Here is a 19,559-nt window from a genome sequence, read left to right as displayed (position 1 = left end):
CGGACACACGGCCCACCAAGGGATGCTGAGCATTTCTGCCAGCATCCCCAGCATTCTACCAGCCTGCCTTCCTGTAAATGAGCAAGCCCATCCTACTGGTCCTCCCCCATGCTGGAAACGTGAGGGGGAGGGGTGGGGGCAGGGGCGACAGGGTAATGACCAGGCCGGGCAGTGCAGGGAAGGGCATTCATTCAATTCATTTCATCATTACAAGTCTATGCTACCTCCCATGGAACAAAACAGGCAATTACTTTTAATTATGCTGCAAACAGATGGTATCAGCAACCCAACCCACTGCTGCACAGGTAAGCGAGGGTCCGCAGAGGTGTCACACAGTGGTCGCCCGCGCGGACCGCAGGACAGGACGGCGACGGGATCGAACGCAGCAGACGGCGGTAAAGGAACCACGTCCCGCGCCGTCCCACCATCCAGAGGCCCGCAGCGCCACCTCGACGCAGGCGCACATACCGCGCGACGCGGCCGCGCTCAGAAACGCGCCGGCGCTCTCCGAGAAACCGAGAACAGCGGGAGCACGGACTCGAGCTCGCAACCTCATTTCATTTACCAGGAGGAGCGGGGCTAGCAGCCAGAGCGGGACTGAGACGCACGCTGACGCAGAGCTGATGAAGAGGCCATTTTCCCCTCCGCAGCGCAGCCCCCGACCGCCGTGATAAGCACAGACACCGCTAACCGCTCACGCGCCTGTGATTGCCGTGAAATTTTATCGAGGGGATCGAGAATGTTTAATAGATGCAAGATAGTCAAGCCAACGCAAACCGTACAGGATAAACAGTCACAAACGCAACGGAGAGACATAAATAATTGCAATGTTTCATTAAAAGGAACTGAATTTTCTAAGTTAATTTCTGTAATGTTAGGCGTTGGAGGTATAACACATTATAAATGAGTATCCAGTAAAAAATGCAGCAGCTCTGTGTGCGTGTGTGTGTGTGTATGTGTGTGCGTGTGCGTGCATATGTGTGTGTGTGCACGTGTGTGTGTGTGTGCGTGTGCGTGCATATGCGTGTGTGCGCACGTGTGTGTCTGTGTGCGTGTGTGTGCGCGCATATGCGTGTGTGCGCACGTGTGTGCATGTGTGTGTCTGTGTGCGTGCGTGTGCGTGCATATGCGCGTGTGTGCGCACATGTGTGTGCATCCATGTGTCTGTGTGCGTGCGTGTGTGTGCATATGTGTGTGTGCGCACGTGTGTGCATGCGTGTGTCTGTGTGCGTGCATGTGCATGTGCGTGATTATGTGTGTGTGTGTGCGCACGTGTGTGTATGCGTGTGTCTGTGTGTGCGTGCGTGTGCGTGCATATGCGCGTGTGTGCGCACATGTGTGCATGCGTGTGTCTGTGTGTCTGTGCGTGCGTGTGCGTGCATATGTGTGTGTGCGCATGTGTGTGCATGTGTGTCTGTGTGCGCGCGTGTGCGTGCGCACGTGTGTGCATGCGTGTGTCTGTGTGCGTGCGTGTGCGTGCATATGCGCGTGTGTGCGCACGTGTGTGCATGCGTGTGTCTGTGTGCGTGCGTGTGCGTGCATATGCGCGTGTGCGCATGTGTGTACATGTGTGTGTCTGTGTGCGCGCGTGTGCGTGCATATGCGTGTGTGTGCGCACGTGTGTGCATGCGTGTGTCTGTGTGCGTGCGTGTGCGTGCATATGCGCGTGTGTGCATGCGTGTGTAACCTGTTGTAAATATGACTCCACATGAGAGGCCTATTTCCGCTCAGCCCAGCTTGGCCTCACTCAGATAAATGACTGAACGTCTCCATTAGGCTAATCTGAAGCTGGGATCAGAAGGCACTAATGCCTTGAATTATTAAATAAATTAGAATATTTAGTGGTAACCCACACTGCTGATTCCAGTAGTCTCGTTTTGTTTATCAAGTTACATTCTCCCCACTAAGCTCATACACCAACACACGTGTTGTGCTATCAAAAATAGAACTGCAATGAATTAAAATAAAACAAATAGAACAAATATTGTAATCCTTATGATTATCCTAAGAAAAAGATGTCAATTAAAATACAGGAGTAGATAAGAGTCAGGAGAGAACCATGTAAAAATTCAATAGCTGAAATAGATTGGGATAGCGTGGGATCAACAGAAAAGTTATCTAAAAATTCTTACACAGGTCAATTTTCAGGCTTAAAACTTTTAATAGATTTAGCTTCTCTGATCTATTGTGGGGGTGGGGTGGGGGGTGGGAGTTCCATAGCTTACGGGCAAAAAAACTAAAGCAAAATAAAAAAATTATAATGATAATAATATACCCCGGAAGAAGCCTCTTCAATCTTTTTGAGTTTTACGTTTCAAACTACTGCAGATCTGAGGTCTCATTGGACCGTGAATTTTAGAGGGAGATAAATAATGTACTCAGGTGTTGGGTCACTTTAAAAACAAGTAAAATACAACCATAAAATCAAGCACTGTAAAATTAGCAGGCATCCAGAGCAAAGATATCAACCCGGCTGCAATATGTAAAGGTGTCAAACAGATTTAGTGAGGTGAGGGAGGGGGGTTCTCACTCAATGGAATGGCCACTTTTTTGGGGCTTTGAAATGAAAAGGTGTTTGTGAATGTCCTGCTTTAGAACACATGAATACTACCAGACTGTTCTGAAGGATGACTCACTAAAGTAGAGCCAGTAGAATACTCAACGGATTCTTTAGACTGACCATACGCAGCTCCTGTTTTTCCCTCTTTGCTGCTTCTAAACTATGGGAGGTTATGGGTGGTAGCAGGATTTTCTGGTGATATGGTACAGTACTGAAAGGACCTATTGCTATAGTATTGTGATTGGTCATGCCCCATCAGATTACGGGTCAAATCTTAACGCTCTGGATTTAAAGATAGAAAGGCAGACCTTTCGACTTTCCGAATTGAGTATGTTTTTGATCATAGAGAATCTGTGCTCACTTCATGTGACCTGTGGCTGGGACAGATTTCCAGCATGGGACTGGAACTGGCATTTTGTCCCGACCGCCGGACTCTCCAATGGGCCGGTGTGGTCTGGACGGCAGCCATACTACAGCTGAGAGAGAAAGCGTTCATAAACCTGAGAGATTCTCTCTGGGCGCCATCCACGGCCGAAGACAGAGAACTTTGCCTCGCCATTGTTTTGGAAAAAAAAGTGACCCAACTCAACTCAACTCAACAGCTGGGTATTGTGGAGTCTTCGGTCAGGATTTTCCAACATTAACCCCAAAGGCACGTCACAATCGAATCATCTCCTCTTTGAAGTGGCAGCTGGCAAACTGGAAACGGGGGAACACTGAGAGCTTCAGCTTTATTTGACGGTTCACCCTGATCCGTGTTTGATTGCTCTACGCGATTAAAACGCACGTCAGCGAAGACTAGGATCACACATTGAGTTCTGTTTACTCCAGTGCATCTGGGATGACATGTTTGTGCAGTTCAGACAAAATTTGTTTACCTTTATAATGAAAAAAAACAACACCTGAATTCAAATTAAAACTAATCTCTGGTGTGTGTGTATGTGTGCGCACGCACGTGTGTGTGTGTGTGTGTGTGTGTGTGTCATTTTCATTATTTGTGTGTCCGCTGTTTTCAGAATCCACATGACAAAGGGCAGTACTTACTCATGTGGGTCTCTTCCTGGTCGTCTTGTTTCTAAAGGCCTCTCCAAGACCCCTGAACAGGGCGTATTAACATGGAGAGACATGAAACCACTGCAATGCAAGACTGGACTTTCCAATTGCTCACTGGCTAAGTCTCTGGTGACCACGTGTCCTGACCACTGCAATTTACCACTGCATTGTAGAGCTAGCACAGACATTTGTAGAGCTGTGTTGGGTAGGTGGTGAAGAAGGTGATTATATGGAGGCACTAAAAGACTCCACACTGCTGCAGTATGAAGAGGGAAGAAGGACTGGTTGTCTAGGGCGTGGCTGCCCAACCCTGTTGCAGGAGATCAACCATCCTCTAAGTTTTCATTTCAACCTTAATTTGGCACACCCGATTCTTCTAATTAGCAGCTCAATGAGATTTCTAGCTGTTGAATGAGGTGTGACTTTGTTAGGGTTGGAGTTAAAACCTACAGGACGGTACTGTATGTCTCCAGGGACAGGGTTGGGCAGCCCTGGTGTAGGGTTCACGGTGCATGGCAAGAAGGGAGCAGGTCATCTAGGGTTACCCTCATCTTGCAGTAGAACAGCTCTGTGTGTGCTCTCCCCCAGTATCTAGATTAAAATCTTACATCCTAGGAGATATCCTACAGAGATGTAGGATTCAATACACAGAGCACAGAGATGAGGGGGATGTGTGCTCTGGTGTCAAAGACTGCAGAATGTTCTAGAAAGCTTTGAACAGGAGGAAGGTCTGGCTGAAATGCTTCAGAAATGGAGAGAAGGGGACAGTCTCTATTATTCTACTCAAACATGAAGATACATAAATCCTTTTTTTCTTTTTGTAAAAAAATGTCCTCATTTCTCATAATGTACCTGATTTCCAGCTATCATCCGAAAGACGTGAGGAGAAAAAAAAGTGCTTTGAGCTGAGAAGAGATGGTGCATCACCTCAAATATTAATCAAAAGGAAACATATTAAACATGTCAAATATAAAAGAAATAGGACCACATTATGCGCTAGCAGGGACAGATGCAATTCTGCCTGTCATATCAGAACATCAAAAGCTTATCTTTTAGTTATTTTTCTCTGAGGTTTTGTCTGATGATCAGAAAAGCAATGCATAGATTTTTACAAAACTAATGTCAACTCTCCTGAAGGAATGAAGGGAACAGATACAATCAGGTAATACAAATATGTTTTTTTTTTCTCTAAAGAAAAACCCCAGAAGGTTCTTTTTACCGATAAACCTGACATTGGAAGATGGCTCTCTGGTTTGTCGGCTTGTAAGAACAAAATCTTTGCTTTTCACAGGTGTCTTTTGAAGGCTGATTTTTGGTTCCATGTGAACCTTTCTAAATTAGTTTGGTTTGATTAAGCTTTTAACACTGACCTCAGTTTGATATCAGGCTCGCTGTTAATACTATCAAAAGAAACACCTTGTTGAATTTTTTCCCCTGTTTTTGTGTAAAAAATGAGATACAGGTAAATCATTTGAGAAAATGAATGCTGTGTTGCATCCACCTAAACTGCTCAGTTTCAAGGCAGTCACATGGTACAGATTCCAACCCTGGACCTCCTGCTATGGGTGCCTGTAATTTGCTGCTATACTGGCCAATGAGAGAGGATTTCAGTCAGCAGGATATTCCCTGCCTCATTGCACCAGGGTGATTCCTGTTGACAACTGGATACCTGCAGCACCAGCACAAGCAGTGCAGTCCACTTACATAGTGACTGCATGCCTTAGATGGTGGACTGTGGAGTATGTGTGTGTGTATGCGAGTGTGTGTGCACATCCATGTGTCTGCATGTGCCCGTGTGTGTGAGCGTTTGCGTGCGCGTGTGCCTGTTCATGCGTGTGTGTGAGCGCCTATGGGTCTGCACATGCGTGTGCCCGTGCATGTGTGTGTTTGCATGTGTGTGTGTGTGTGTGTGTGTGTGTGTGTGTCTGTGCATGTGCGTGTTTGCATGTGTGTGCGCTTCATGTGTGTACAAACATGATTGTGTAATTCCTGAAGTGGGATCTATCAACACATCGGCTCGTTCTCACAGACTGACTCTCCTGGTTAACCGAGGTGGGGGGTTTTTAAATTCAGCCCCCTAATATAGCCCCACCCCCTTGGTTAAAGCTCCCCCCCCCAGGCTGGAGAGCGCAGGTCGCATAGCCCCGTCCTGCACGGAGCTGAACGTCTGGCTGCACGGCTCCACTCTGGCAGGGTAGTAATTTCCCTCCCTCTGATTGCAGAGTGAAGCCGCCGCTGGTCAGCCACGCTGGCTCCTGAAAACCACAAGCGGACTTTGTTCTGCCGATCACGCCGAGCCCCGTCCCGCCATCATCCTCTCCTAACGATCACGCTAATCCCTCCAATCACCCGGCCTTCCCAAAAAAGTGTGTGAGGTGAGATACGCCCTCTTCTCTACTCCCCTGCCCCCACACCCCCTCCTCTTTCTCACCTTTCCTGAAAATGCACATCATGTCACAAGACCCTGTGGACCATCTCCCCCAGACCATAGTCAGCCATTTTGAGGAGCCCTGGGGAGAGCAGAATTATGAAAGTGTGTGCTTGTGGTTGCACCGTCTGTGAGAACCAATCAGTAGAGTCCTGTGTTCCTTTGCGGAGATCCTCTCTTTGTTCAAAAGGGTTTTTTTTTTTTTTTTTAAAAAGGCAAGTTTAGAATTGAGGGACAGAGAGAGCAAATATCACACCGTAAGCAAATTATTTAATCGGCTAAAATCACGGAGTGCAATGTCAAATTGATGTTTTGACATTCAAGGTTGCTGCCACATGTCCTTTAATATTTTCTGCCTGGATGAAATGCACAGGGTGGGCAATCGCTCTCAAATAAACAAATAGACTAGTTACTTGGTTTTGTGCTGTGTTGCATTCAGTCCTCCAGTGTATTGTTTGTTTGTCGGATTTATCAGCAGAAAAAGGCTGGAACCAGACTGGGAAGACATTAAGCACAGGGCCCTCCTTGAAGACTACCTTCTGAAAACACAGTCCTGGTGATTAAGAAAGATGTGGTAACAAAATTGCACAAAGCGATCATGTCCACATCCTGCAATTACAACTTCTCTAATTGTAGATTGTTTTGGATAAATTTAAGAAGACACCGTGGGTTTTGAGTTTGTCTGTATACACAGGAAACAACCGGGTAGGAGAACTGATGGAAGGTTGCCAAGTAGCAAAGGGTGATGGAAGGGTGTTGTTATGACGATGACTAGTTTGCAGAACTCTACGCGAGCATGAGCTGGGTCCTGTGAGCTGCTGATTATCATCTTAGCATATGATTTTGTTGAACAAATTTTGCTCAATATATAGCATGCTGGTGGAGTGTTCAACTTTGATATCTGCTATTGGGATTGTGTTTGTGTATTTGATCAGCAAACATTTCAAGGCCTGGAAAAATTAGTAAAGATGTAAGTAAATAAATAAGTAATATAGAAGACAAGCACACAAATAAAGCATCTAATAGACGGGGTGATCAGGCCCCCTTACTACATCAATGAATTATTTATAAAGGGAGAGTTCACCTTCTTGAGAATTTCAATATCATATCAGTTTAAGTATATCCTTTCAATTTGCCTTGACAGGTTTTGTGTGTAATGGTGGACATTTTACGTGGCATAACATCTATCAGGGCATTTAGGTGTTCATGGTCTAAAGCAAGAAAATATTCTTCAGATTAATCCAAAGCAATTCGTACTGTGACATTGCATTTCCAGAGACTACACCATATAATTACTTACATTACTAATTACATTACTTTAATGGGATTTAACAATTACAAACACAAAAATAAGTGTTTATATTGTACCCCTTCTTTCCTTCTCAGTTTCCCAGCAACACAAGCTTTTCACTCTGAAGCAACCAGGTAGTAATCCTTATACAGGAAGCCATGCCACATCTTTGAGTGCGGGTCACATGACCAATAAGAAATAGTTTGAACAGAAAATACCATGAAACATAACTTTATTGAAAGATAATAATATTCACATGAACAGCCTCTGGAGCCTCTATAACACTACTGTCCAAACTGCTTTGGCTTTGCTTGAAATACATTTTCTAGTTCTCGCCCACAAACACCATTGTACAGACGACAGGTCGCCAGAAACATCTGCAAGTGCCAAAAACACTCTTCGTTGCACAACAAAAAAAAAAAAAAAACATTGGCTGGGCCAAACTGAACACACTAAAACTGAAACAACAATTTATAAAAAGAAAGAATTCCAGAATCTCATTAATATTTATAGCCATGGGTAACCGGCTGGCTGGTATACTGATGAAAAGCTCCTCTCTCTCACACCATACTTGGCTGATGGGTGCCACTCGCAAAATGTGTGTCACACAATGAGCTTTAAACGTTGGCAGATCCCCTCCTCTCTGCACGTTGGAAAGGGACAGATGCTCTGTGCTTGGGATTCATGCGAAGACTGATTTATGTCAGTAATCTGCAGAAAATGTGAATGTAAGGAAACTTTCTTGTCTTGGCATTCGCAGAGCTGTAATGCGGGCAAGATGTAGTTTTGTGAGTGGTCGAAAAACATGTCGCTTTCCAGGAAATATAAATCCGGGAATTCTTTGACTTTACTGAATGACTCCACATTTTCCCTGCTTATAATTTCTGCGTTGTGCATTTTCATTTCAGAAACATGTTCGATTTTTTACTTATTTATTTTTAAAAAATCAATGTTAAGGTTGAATTGTTGCTTACATGGCGGAACAGAGAAGGCTTTTAATTTGCATGACATTCAGATTTTCTGCTTTCAGAAGCATAAGGTCAGTAGCAATTCAACAGCCTGAAACTAGCTGAGGACTCATAATATTAATAATCTCAGCACTTCTCTTCTTTAAAACTCACACTCTGTATGTGACTTTGAATAATGAGTGAGCCTGAATTTGCATGCATGCAAATACACAAAACTCAGGCATCATTTCCAAACTTATTCATGGGGTGATAATTTTTTCTTTTGGTTAGTTTATTGGGGGCTCAATTGGGACCCCCTCTGTGTTACTGTAAACTGTAAATCTAACAGGGACCATTGTAAACAGAGTTATTAGAATTAAATGATTAGGTTTGTTTTTTATTTTGGTATTTGGCATAGTTTTAAGTTAACACCAATTATACTTTTTAATGAGAATTTGGCTGGCTGTTCTCTCAAAAACAAATGCTAATCATTCCAGCCTCAGCTCTGCAAGTAAACAATCGTGCCAAAGATGTATTCTTAACACGGCAAGTAATTGTGGGGTGTGGTTGAGATAGTACTGAAATTATATATATATATATATATATATATATATAATTTCAGTACTATTTTTTTTTTTTTTTTTGCCAAACAGTGCATCTGAAGCCTCTGTTCTGACAGACTGTCAAATGAAAGTGCCTTGGTGCACTCAATTGTTTTTCCCTGCTATTTTGACTACCTTTAAAAATTTAGGGGTACTTTTTTGGCAGGAATTTGCAGGTATACTTGTGTGTGTTTGCGGGCGTGTGTGTGTATGTATACAATGTGAACATTCTGTTTTAATGGCTGCCTCCCAAACGTAGTCAGTTTTGAGAACGTTCATCTATATGATATTAGGCTACATTGCGTTTATTTGGCAGATGTTTTTTTTCCCAAAGCGATGTAGGCTACGATGTACGATAAGTGTGTACGACTGATGATGAGCATCTTATCTGCTAAGTCTGATGGACGGGCTTACGGTTGAACACATTTTTCCACTCCGCGCGGGTCTGCTCACGGCTGCCCGTCCGCTTGGATGTGGGTTTGCGTCTGTGTGGTCCCGCGAGCTGACAGGCAGGCGGCTTGTCCCGCGAGCTGACAGACAGACGTCTCGTCCCGCTCGTCCTTTCCACCGGCGCCCAGACCGCCAGCGCGGAGCCAGGAGTCAGGAGGAGAACGCCGTGGCACCCGCGGTGGCGGATCTGGCTTTTCGGCTGGCGGTTTGGGAGAAACGGGTTCTCCGGGACGCCTGGGCCAGTGTTGTAGCTAACCACTCGCTGTTCGTCGTCTGCTCATGACACTGTTCGTGCGGCCGGTGGTCACCCCGCGGTGCGCTAACGCAAGACAGACGAGTGTTTTTGTGCTTTTAAACACGCATTCTGGCTGCCGATGGTGCCGGCACCCCCGGCTTTCACATAAGACATTTAAACACTCTGACGCGGAAGGTATACAGTCCTGAGCTGCTTTATTGCAATAAAACTCAAATTCAAATTCAAGAACTGAAGTAGAACTTATCAGCAGTTCTCTTAGATTCAGAATTGACCCCAACCTTAAAATCATATTGCACTGAATTCAAATGACGATTTCAGGCTTAATGAGTTCCTTATAGGTCCTCATTGTTTTGTAATCCATAAACATCCATCGTCGGCAAGAGTGCACCTCCATTGATTCCTTTTCAAAACCATCTGTGGGCCTTCCAGCTATTAGTGGATACAAGTGCAACATCATTTATAAAAAAAGCAATGTAATTTACATTTTAAAATGCTATTTATGGATTATCAAGATTAATGTCATGTTATACCTTACTTTCAATATTCAGAAATATATTCTTGTTAATATATAAATTTTGTTTTAGTGAGTAAATACATTTATGGAAAATATGAGTTTAGCCAGCCAGATACCAGGCAGTTTTATGCGGTCATATATTGTGTGTTAACTGATATTTAGAAACTAAGAAACAAAGATTGGAATTGATTCATGCCATTCGTTATCCTAAATGTTCTCAATAAAAAAGGCTGTAAAATTTGAATGGATACCAATCAACAGTCGAGTGTGTGGCCTCAAGAAAAAAGAAAAGAAAAAAGAAGCTGAAACAGTTCCCAGGACGAATAAGAAATGCATGTTTATGTTCTACATTGGAACTAAACAAAATTAAATATTTACAGTTGGCCAGTGCACTCTTGCATATTATTTTCAACTAAGTAAGAATGATGCAGGCTAATTTCACAAATGGAAAAATAGACAGAAATTAATTATACTGAGAAACGGTTTGGCTCCCTGAAACACGCTAACAATTGTGTTATTAAAAGTTAGCTACCGTTAGCAGTTTTGTGGCGAGGATTGTGCAATAAAGTGGGATTGGGGATAAACTTGTCTCTCTCCCCCCCATAAAACTTAATTACTTTGGCTCCGATGGTCCCTGCACACAGTATTACTCCCTAATGTATGGTCTACTCGAATGTTTTTTGTGTGTGTTTTATAGTGCTTAGCACGCATTCGCTCTCATATTCCACCTATACACCGCTGGTTCACCTCTCCATAGTTTGAACTAATTTATGGCGAAATCGCCCGAACTCCACCAGGTGGAAAGAGAGGACATTAAATGAGCCCCTGCGTCGTACTCCTGTGTGAACCCACTGATTAAATAACTGAGGCGATTCAGCGGCACCGCGCTTGTTAATTGCTGTAATTGGTCATGTAGGCCTGCGGCCATTTTGCTGCAGCTGGTCACGGGTCCTTGTGGTCATAAGTTCGTTATGACTCTTAGCTTGTGATATAGCATTGCGGTAATGTTGTAGCAGAGGGTGCCTTCAGGTACACAAAACCTAGTAGCATGCGCTGTGGAACGCACTTCTGACCACGTGCAATTACGGTTATGTCACTGTTATAGTGACATACCGTTGTGGCCGTGTTGTCGCTGGCACTGTCCCATTGTAGCCAGCAAGACAGCATTGTTATCGAGTTGATGTAGCTAGGGACACGCTGTGGCATCGTAGCCATTGGGTTATATGTCCTGGTAATAGAATAACGGTTACATGTTGTATGTTGGACAGTGGTCATGTGATTTGTGCATAGACGCAGGGACAGTTTTTTGTCAATATTGTTGTTGAGAGAGGAAGCAGGGTGCTTCTCTCATGTTGCAATCATTATGATGTGGGTTTACCTCAATTGATGTGTCCCAGAGAGAGAGAGAGAGAGAGAGAGAGAGATGACTAGTTCCAGTCTTGGCTCAAATAACCGTTTGAAACAAAGTAGGACACACAAAATTCAGAGTTATGGACTGACTGGCAGCTGAACAGGGTATGTGATATAAGCCATAGAACTTCTTCAAACTTCATGTTATTCAATACATACATAGAGTCCCTTTGCTCATATCACAGATAAAAAACATAAGCATTAAATGGAAACAAGCCACACTTTCCATTCATATTAGAACAGGAAAACACATAAATATCAAATATAAAATCAGGATGGAAACAAGTTTGGGAAGTGTCCTAGTGACATGAAAACAATCATACCATGTCTTGTGTAGTAAGACATTGACAGATGCATTTATTAACCGTGCCAGAGGCAGTTTAACCCTTTGTAGGCCAATAAAAAACAGCAGATTGCTAACCATTTTTGAAAGAAACATCTGGTTTCATCAATATCTGTATCTAAAAAGAAAAATTATACTCTTCCCCAGATCACTTCAGAGTTTAATAATTGTGAATTGTAAGTTGTTCAGGATAAGTACATCTTCTAAACCAATGCAATATTACGTCTGCCTCTGCACGAGAAGAGTTTATCAAGTCTCTGATTCTGAAACCTTTGAATGATGAATCACTTCAATTTCCCGTTATGCAGTTGCCACTTGTACACTACATCAGATGGAAATCCCACTGGTATGTCTGATATGTCTGTAAAAAAACATCTTTCTGAGACACATACTTCACTGATATCACTGAGAGGTACTTCATTGTGGGCCAACATGAGACAGTTGTATTACTCAAATCTCACCTGTGAGAAAAACAAAAAGCTTTGAAGGCTTTGAAAAGCTTATGTGTGTGTGTGCGTCCGTACGTGTGTGTGTCAGTGACTTTTGAGCTAGCTTTTTAGAAGGCTCGTATCGTTTAACCAATTAAATTGTATAACTTTTTAAAAAGATACGCTTCTTCCACCACACAAAAAGGCATTTTGGAAGGTTTGAACAGGGTTGTACATTTTCAGTACCTTGCTGTTTTAAACACTGTGTTCACAGCACTATTGAAATCTATATGCTATTATGCATTAATTCAGGTCTTAAAGATCACCATGGAAATATGTACATAGGGGTTTGAGTCTAATTTGACAAAATGTCAAAGTGCATTTCCCCCCCCTCTTGCTTTCAAAACACTTGAAAGGTTTCTACGAGTGAACGAACTCTTGCAAAATTCCATAATTCTTTTCTGCCTTTTCCCCACGTAGCCAGGGAGAGTAAATTGGTCGGACTATTCAACCACAGCACTATCCTCTACCTGCAATATGCCATTCCACAGGCATGAGACTGCTCCCACAGACAGCCACTCCAGCCCCCACCCCAAACCCCCCCCCCCCCCCGGATCAGCATCCTGACACTTTGATTTACGCCACACTGAGATAAGATGGCTAATTATGGAATTATGAATAATTGGAGGCCCACGCCAATCTACCTGTAATAGCAGAGCTGCTAGTTAGTATTTAATGTCGGGGGGTGCAGCAATCTTTACTGTAATTACAGTCTGCCCCCCTCTTAAATTATCCATTTTTCCTAAGAATGGATGATCTTGCTCAACCCTGGGACGGGGGGCTTCAGAAGGAGGTGCAGTGTTGCTCTTCGGTTTTCTAAGGGTACAGTTTAAATGTTTACCCTCCAACCTGCAAAAATGATTTGCTGAAAAAAAGATATATATTTTTTTAGAATCTTCTGTTATCTAATAGTTGGCAATTTCTAGTGTTTTCATTCAACTGGTCAATGATTTCATTAGAGTTCAGTAGCCTCACCAAAGGAATTCATTTATGGGACTGTATTTTATGGATTATATTCCATATAACAGTAAACTGTATGAGGCTAGAAGGGAACTTATGAGCTCCCTGGGTAGAGGATCATGGGATACATTCCCAGCCGAGAAGGAAACTGCATCATCAGCAACGGGCCCCGGATTCTGAGATCACAGTCCTTCTGGAATCTGAGATCACAATCCTTCTGGAATCTGAGATCACAGTCCTTCTGGAATCTGAGATCACAATCCTTCTGGAATCTGAGATCACAGTCCTTCTGGAATCTAAGATCACAGTCCTTCTGGAATCTGAGATCACAATCCTTCTGAAATCTGAGATCACAATCCTTCTGGAATCTGAGATCACAGTCCTTCTGGAATCTGAGATCACAGTCCTTCTGGAATCTGAGATCACAATCCTTCTGGAATCTGAGATCACAGTCCTTCTGGAATCTGAGATCACAGTCCTTCTGGAATCTGAGATCACAGTCCTTCTGGAATCTGAGATCACAGTCCTTCTGGAATCTGAGATCACAATCCTTCTGGAATCTGAGATCACAGTCCTTCAGGACACGAACACAAAACCTGAACAGTACTGCGAAAGGACTGTTTCTGGAGAACAGAAATGTTGAAAGTTTTTGCTCCTCACACTTCCTCAAGCAAGGTTAAACCAGGTAATTAAAAACAGAATATCTCCTACAAGGACACGTTTTTAAATTCAAGATTAATGTTGCCCAATGGCCATTCAGTGGGATATGATCCCTGTTACTTTCAGCCACACTAAAAGACAGCACATATTCAAGACTGAAGATGACGTGCAGTAATTAGTATCTGAAAATATTTTTTTGCAAGACATGATATTCACAGCTAGATATTCTAACTGAATCAGTTCAGGTGAAGCGCCTTGCACAAAGGCAGCCTTCCAGTTCAAGCCAGCAACCCCCAGGTTACATGCACAGTTCCCTAATCATGACATCACCCCGCCAAGCCCCTACCAAATAATGAGGGTGATGACAAAAGATTTGAAATAAAACCCTATTTAGCTTTGTTAGACCATTAAATAAAATATATACTAGGTTTAATAAAATATACAATGCATATATTCAGACAGTCATTTGCATTAGGGCTATGAAGACAGTCCTGTCTTCCTCTCTGTGAATAACGTTAATCAGACACTTGGGAACACGGCTATGTCTTGGTTGGCTGATTAAGCCAGTCGCTCTCAAACTTTCAAAGCCGTTGGCCCTCTTAAAAAAGGAATACATTTTCTGTCACCCAGTCCTTATTAAAATGTGGCCTGATGCATTCAAATATGGGATTAAATGTTGTTATTTTAACATGTGGACAGACAATTGCATGCACAGTGTAACAAGTGTACGGTTAAGTTTAGCTCATTTGAGCGAACGACAAATAGTAAATTCTCGCTGACCACCTGAACCCCTCATCACGACGCACCCTGTAGTCTGCGGTTTGCACACAATGGTGTGAAGGGACACCATCGACACATTCCGCCATCTAGTGGTTAAAAAAAAATTACACCGTCCATGCAGTTCTTGTAAGCATCCCCAGAGAGCATCATCATACTACACAAACTGTATTTTAGTTCCGTTACTGCTGGACGCTGAAGCGTGGATTAATTTAAGCATTGAAATTTTAATTAGTCAACATCTGAAAACAATGAAAATGAAATGGTAATCGGTATTTTCTGATTTCATATCTTGAAAAGGGAAAATAAATAAAAAATAAAAATAAGAAAGTCTGACTAAATCGCCGAAAGAAAATTCTGTAATGTAAAAGATTGCCTCAGGGTTCCCAGCTGTAATCCCCCATCAAAGGCTGTCAAACTGCCGCGGAAGGCAAGGTGAGCAAAGCCGTTCTACTGACACAGGATTACAGGTAATTAAAATAAAACAAGGCAGGCTGTTTGGATTTATAGACATCTCATTAAAGTACGGTGGTGCGTTTTCCCTCAGGCGCTGGAAATTATATATTGGGGGTAAGGAATGGTACATCATCGAAACTGCACGCGTTATAAGATTCGTTCACTGAAGTGTGGATCGTAAGAGCACTTCATACAAACGGGACCAACAAACGGAATGACTCTTAATACCCTCAGGGCTACCTCAGTTTTAAGGACCTACTACTACTGGGTGTTTCAATTTGACTCCAGCCGTAGGTCTACATTTAATACATTTCATGGAAACTACAGACTGACAGATAATACGTTCGTACATTTGAATACACTTAAAACCTAAATTCTCTTGTGCCCGATGGACACGACATTGCGCCGGAGTTTGAGAGCGTAGCCTACATCCAATTCGTTAATTCTACAACAGAACACGATTAATACGGCACAGCACCGTCCGACAGGAAGAGAGCCAAAGTCTGTGGCGTGCAGGGTATGCATCAGAGATTCAGGCACAGAGCATACACCGAGCATACACCGAGCGAAATTCAAATTTGCCACACCGTACACGGGGTAAGAGACCGACCCATCACCCCCCCCCCCCCATCTCTCTATCGAACATTCCCCTCCCTGGTTTGCCAGCTAGTTTTGTCGACAGCGACCCTAAACAACCGCGACCAACACATATATATAAATGAAACTTTCGTTCCGGACTCCCGGCTCAGCATTTTATAAGTTTTGCCCAGTCCTGGGCGTAGTCTCTCAAGCAGCCCCAGGTGTGAGCGATTAGAACAAAACAGATGCCAATCATTTAATGTCATTACTTACAGGCGGCAGCACCCGCTGCCACCTGAATATTAGCTACAGTATTCATGTGGATAAACAGGGCTAAGCTTCAGTTGCGCACCCACTCGAAAGAGAGACGGTTCAAAACCTGGTTTGATTATCTCTTTAAGTAATTGCTGTTTATACTGGCATACCGATAGCAGTCCACCTGCTTGCTAACAAGCATCAGTTTTAATGCAGATGCTCCACATCAAGTGCTATGGAGGGCCAAGAGGAGGCAGGATTTCAATTCCAACCAATCACTACACCAGCTGATTTCACTAATTAGTTCCCTCCCGTCTGGTTGCAGGTGTGCTAATCAATGAAATCAGTGGGGGTAGTGATTGGCTGGAATGAACACCTGCATACTCTGCCCTCCAAGGCACGCGATTGGGCGCCACTGCACTAATCATTACATCAGGGGTGACCAATTTTATCCATGGTGCTCGGCAAGAACAAAAACCTGCGCCCACACCGGCCCTTTTCGGATAAGATTGGACACCCCTGCATTAAATCGTGTGCCTGTGATGATTGAATGATTGGCGTCCAGGATAAGCCCATCCAGATGATATTATGGTCAGTGCCAGCTTTGAGCCTGTGCCCATCAGCATCCAGGAGAAAAGACTGATGAGAACAACTGGTCACATGACACTCTGTTACGCTGAACACCACGGCAGATTATTAACACAATACACCGTGCAGCATGACAGATGATAGTGCTTGTTAAACAACTACTGACATCTGACCATGGAAATGGCCCATTATAGACAAGCCCCCTTGTAGTAAGAGTCGGTCCCGCGCTTTCAGATAATCTTGTTTTGTTTTTGTTGATTTTATCATTGTATCTAATCCCCCTGACATTTATTTATTCACCCTCCAGCTGCGGGGATTTGTGCTCACCTGTTTGTGTGCATGGTTTTGCTAAGCCTCCGTTATGGAAAAGATGTCTGATGTGCGATTTCACCGTCTGACATTTAGCTGAGAGAGGCTTTGCATTAGTGTTAAGGTTAAGTCTATGGATTTAGATTTATTTTTCAGCTAAATATTTATCTTTCATGATAAATGTTTTTGAGCGCATTTCCTTGTATTCATTTCTTCATGCTGATGCAATTTAGAAGCATCTGCAGAAATAAATCAGATCTCACATTTTCACGACAGTGCATTTCTCCACTTCACACCAGTCACTGCAGGCGTAATGGCTTACTAGCTACACGTTCGCTATAATTAGATAGCGAATGCTTCTCGCTCAGATTCTTCTGCTGAAATACTCCTTTAAATATTTAAGGATGTCCCAATAAAAAATCCAATCCAATCTAAAAAAAAATTTGGGTGGGACAAATACACACTCAACCGATACGTGAAGAAAGTTTATTTTTGTATATAATACGGCATTTGGTTATCTTTTCAGTTCTGTGGAGATGTACTTGTGTGACATATCAAAAGTTGAGTAACCACAGAGGATATCACATTGCATTTTATTTAGTTAAAAATATCACACTCTAATTACAAATGTCAATTAAGAACCATAAAATCGTAGCCAAAATATTGACATTTATGCCAAGTATGTATGCAGTATGCAAATCTGTAATGCTCTGAAGTATTAATTTGTCAAGATTTGAAGATATATCTTCCAAGATATATTCATATAAAACATCTAATGATTTCATACTGCTGTGTTGAATTATTGTGAAATAATGACTAAGTAATAGAAACAAAAACAAAACCAAAGGCCTCCTTGTCTGCAAACAGAATATCTTACAAACAAAATACACATATACTATAGCTTAATTTCGTTGTATAACTGCAAAAAATGGACAATGCGTTCATGAGATCGTGTCCGTTTCTTTAGAATTCAAAATCTGCTAATACTAAAAATAATACTTGTGAAAGAAGTTAGACCAGGGAGTCAAACTCATATCCCCGAGGGCCACAGTGTCTGATGATTTTTAGTTTCCCTTCAATCAGTGGCCAAATTAGGGCTCAGATAGAAGTGTCTGGACTCTTCAGAGATCAATAAGCACTGAATTGCAGAAACACACCAAAACCAGGAGACAGTTAGGCCCTTCAGGACTGGAGTAATGTTTCTGAATTAGACTGATCAAGGTGTTTTTATCCCCTGAATCTGAAATGCTTCTCAGCTCGGTTATTAAAGTTAATATATCCTGAATTCCTTCATTACACACAAACAACTGAGTACCACACAGCAGTACCACAAAGGGATTATGTGAGCCAGTTTGTTAACATATTGCTTTCTTTTAAAAAAAAAAAAAACATGAGTTTGTTAGTCCTTTTAAGAAACCAGATTTAGCAAAAAAAAACAATCTTACTGGTTATGTAAAGAAGAAAAACAAAACATAAGTGCAACTACGTAGTTTTTTTTCTCGCAGAAGTGAAGGGCAAAGGGGGTCTCCACATACAGCATTAGGCATGAAACATAACTCCCGTCCTTCAGTTCAAGGTTAAAAAGAGGAGCCGGTCACAGTTTTGTCATTGGTATGTGCAGGTTGTTCCAGGGTCCCATCCACAGCTCCTCGTCCTCAGACTGTGTGTGCTCGCCGTGCGACTCAGACGGCTCTTTCGCCCCCTCCTCGCTGTTCAGGGCGGTCTCCTGCTCGTCCCCCCCGCCCCCGCCGCCGCCGCCGCCCCCCCTCTCGCTCCTGGCCTTCGCGCCGGGCTTCGGCACCGCGTTCTCCGGGCCCGTGGTGCTGGATGCCAAGGAGCTGCTGGAGGGCCTGGCGTTGAGGTTGAGGTTGAGATTGAGGTTGAGGTTCTCGTCGGCGACGGTGGCGGCGGCGGCGGCGGCGGCGGCGGAGGAGGAGGAGGAGATCGCCCCTGCGACGTGGCCCCCCAGGGGGAGCCGTTCTTCCTGAGTCACCGCCAGTTTGTCCAGCTTTTTGAAATGTTTCCCCAGCCTGGCGGGGGAGCACACCTTCAGGTTGTTGGAGAGGCCGGGCCTCCGGGTCCTGATGATGGAACCGTTCTGAGCGAGGTACACGGTCCCGTTCACGTTGCTGTGACCGATCAGGTTGGACAGGCGGTTTCGCTGGGACTCGGGGGCGCTGTCCTCCCCCGTGGAGCTGGTCTCGTGCTCCCGGTCCACCACGAGTTTGATCCTCTTGTTCCGTCCGTACTGGAGACATAGAGGACAGAGTGGATGGTTACACGACAGCTTTCATAGGAGGATAGGAGAGGTGTGGGTCAATTCCACATTGATTCAGCCAATTCAGGAAAGCTAATTAAATCCAATTAATTAATTTAAAAAAAAAATCCTCATGGATCATTTTAGACATTTTTGAATTTCGGGAATTTAATTTCAATGACTGAAATGAAACTGACACCACCCTGATGACAACTGACCCATACACAACCAAGGTGCCATCTAAATGTCCTTTACTTTGTCCTTGTCTGATTAGAACAACATTTTCTTTGGAATTTTCAGTGACCGCCACAACAAAATGTTTGGTAAGAGAGGAATTGTGTAATGCTTAACGATGTTTCTTACTTTAAAGGATAAG

General features: G+C 43.4%; 1 protein-coding gene across 2 annotated transcripts in view; it reads right to left on the bottom strand.

Moving 5' to 3' along the window:
• Positions 1-17,500: 17,500 nt before the first annotated feature.
• Positions 17,501-19,559, bottom strand: part of LOC118218490 (protocadherin-15-like) — a 242,525-nt gene continuing 240,466 nt past the window's right edge. Inside the window, exon 39 of one of the 2 annotated variants that reach the window (XM_035401171.1) lies at positions 17,501-19,174. In XM_035401171.1, coding sequence (XP_035257062.1) covers positions 18,521-19,174 — 654 coding nt within the window. In that variant the 3' untranslated portion in view covers positions 17,501-18,520. The remainder of the gene's footprint in view (positions 19,175-19,559) is intronic. The other variant, XM_035401170.1, reaches the window with a different exon arrangement.

This window comes from Anguilla anguilla, chromosome 18, assembly GCF_013347855.1.
Source record: "Anguilla anguilla isolate fAngAng1 chromosome 18, fAngAng1.pri, whole genome shotgun sequence".
Taxonomy (NCBI): Eukaryota; Metazoa; Chordata; class Actinopteri; order Anguilliformes; family Anguillidae; genus Anguilla; species Anguilla anguilla.
Note: the sequence above shows the minus strand (reverse complement) of the source record. Positions and strands in the feature narration are given on the sequence as shown.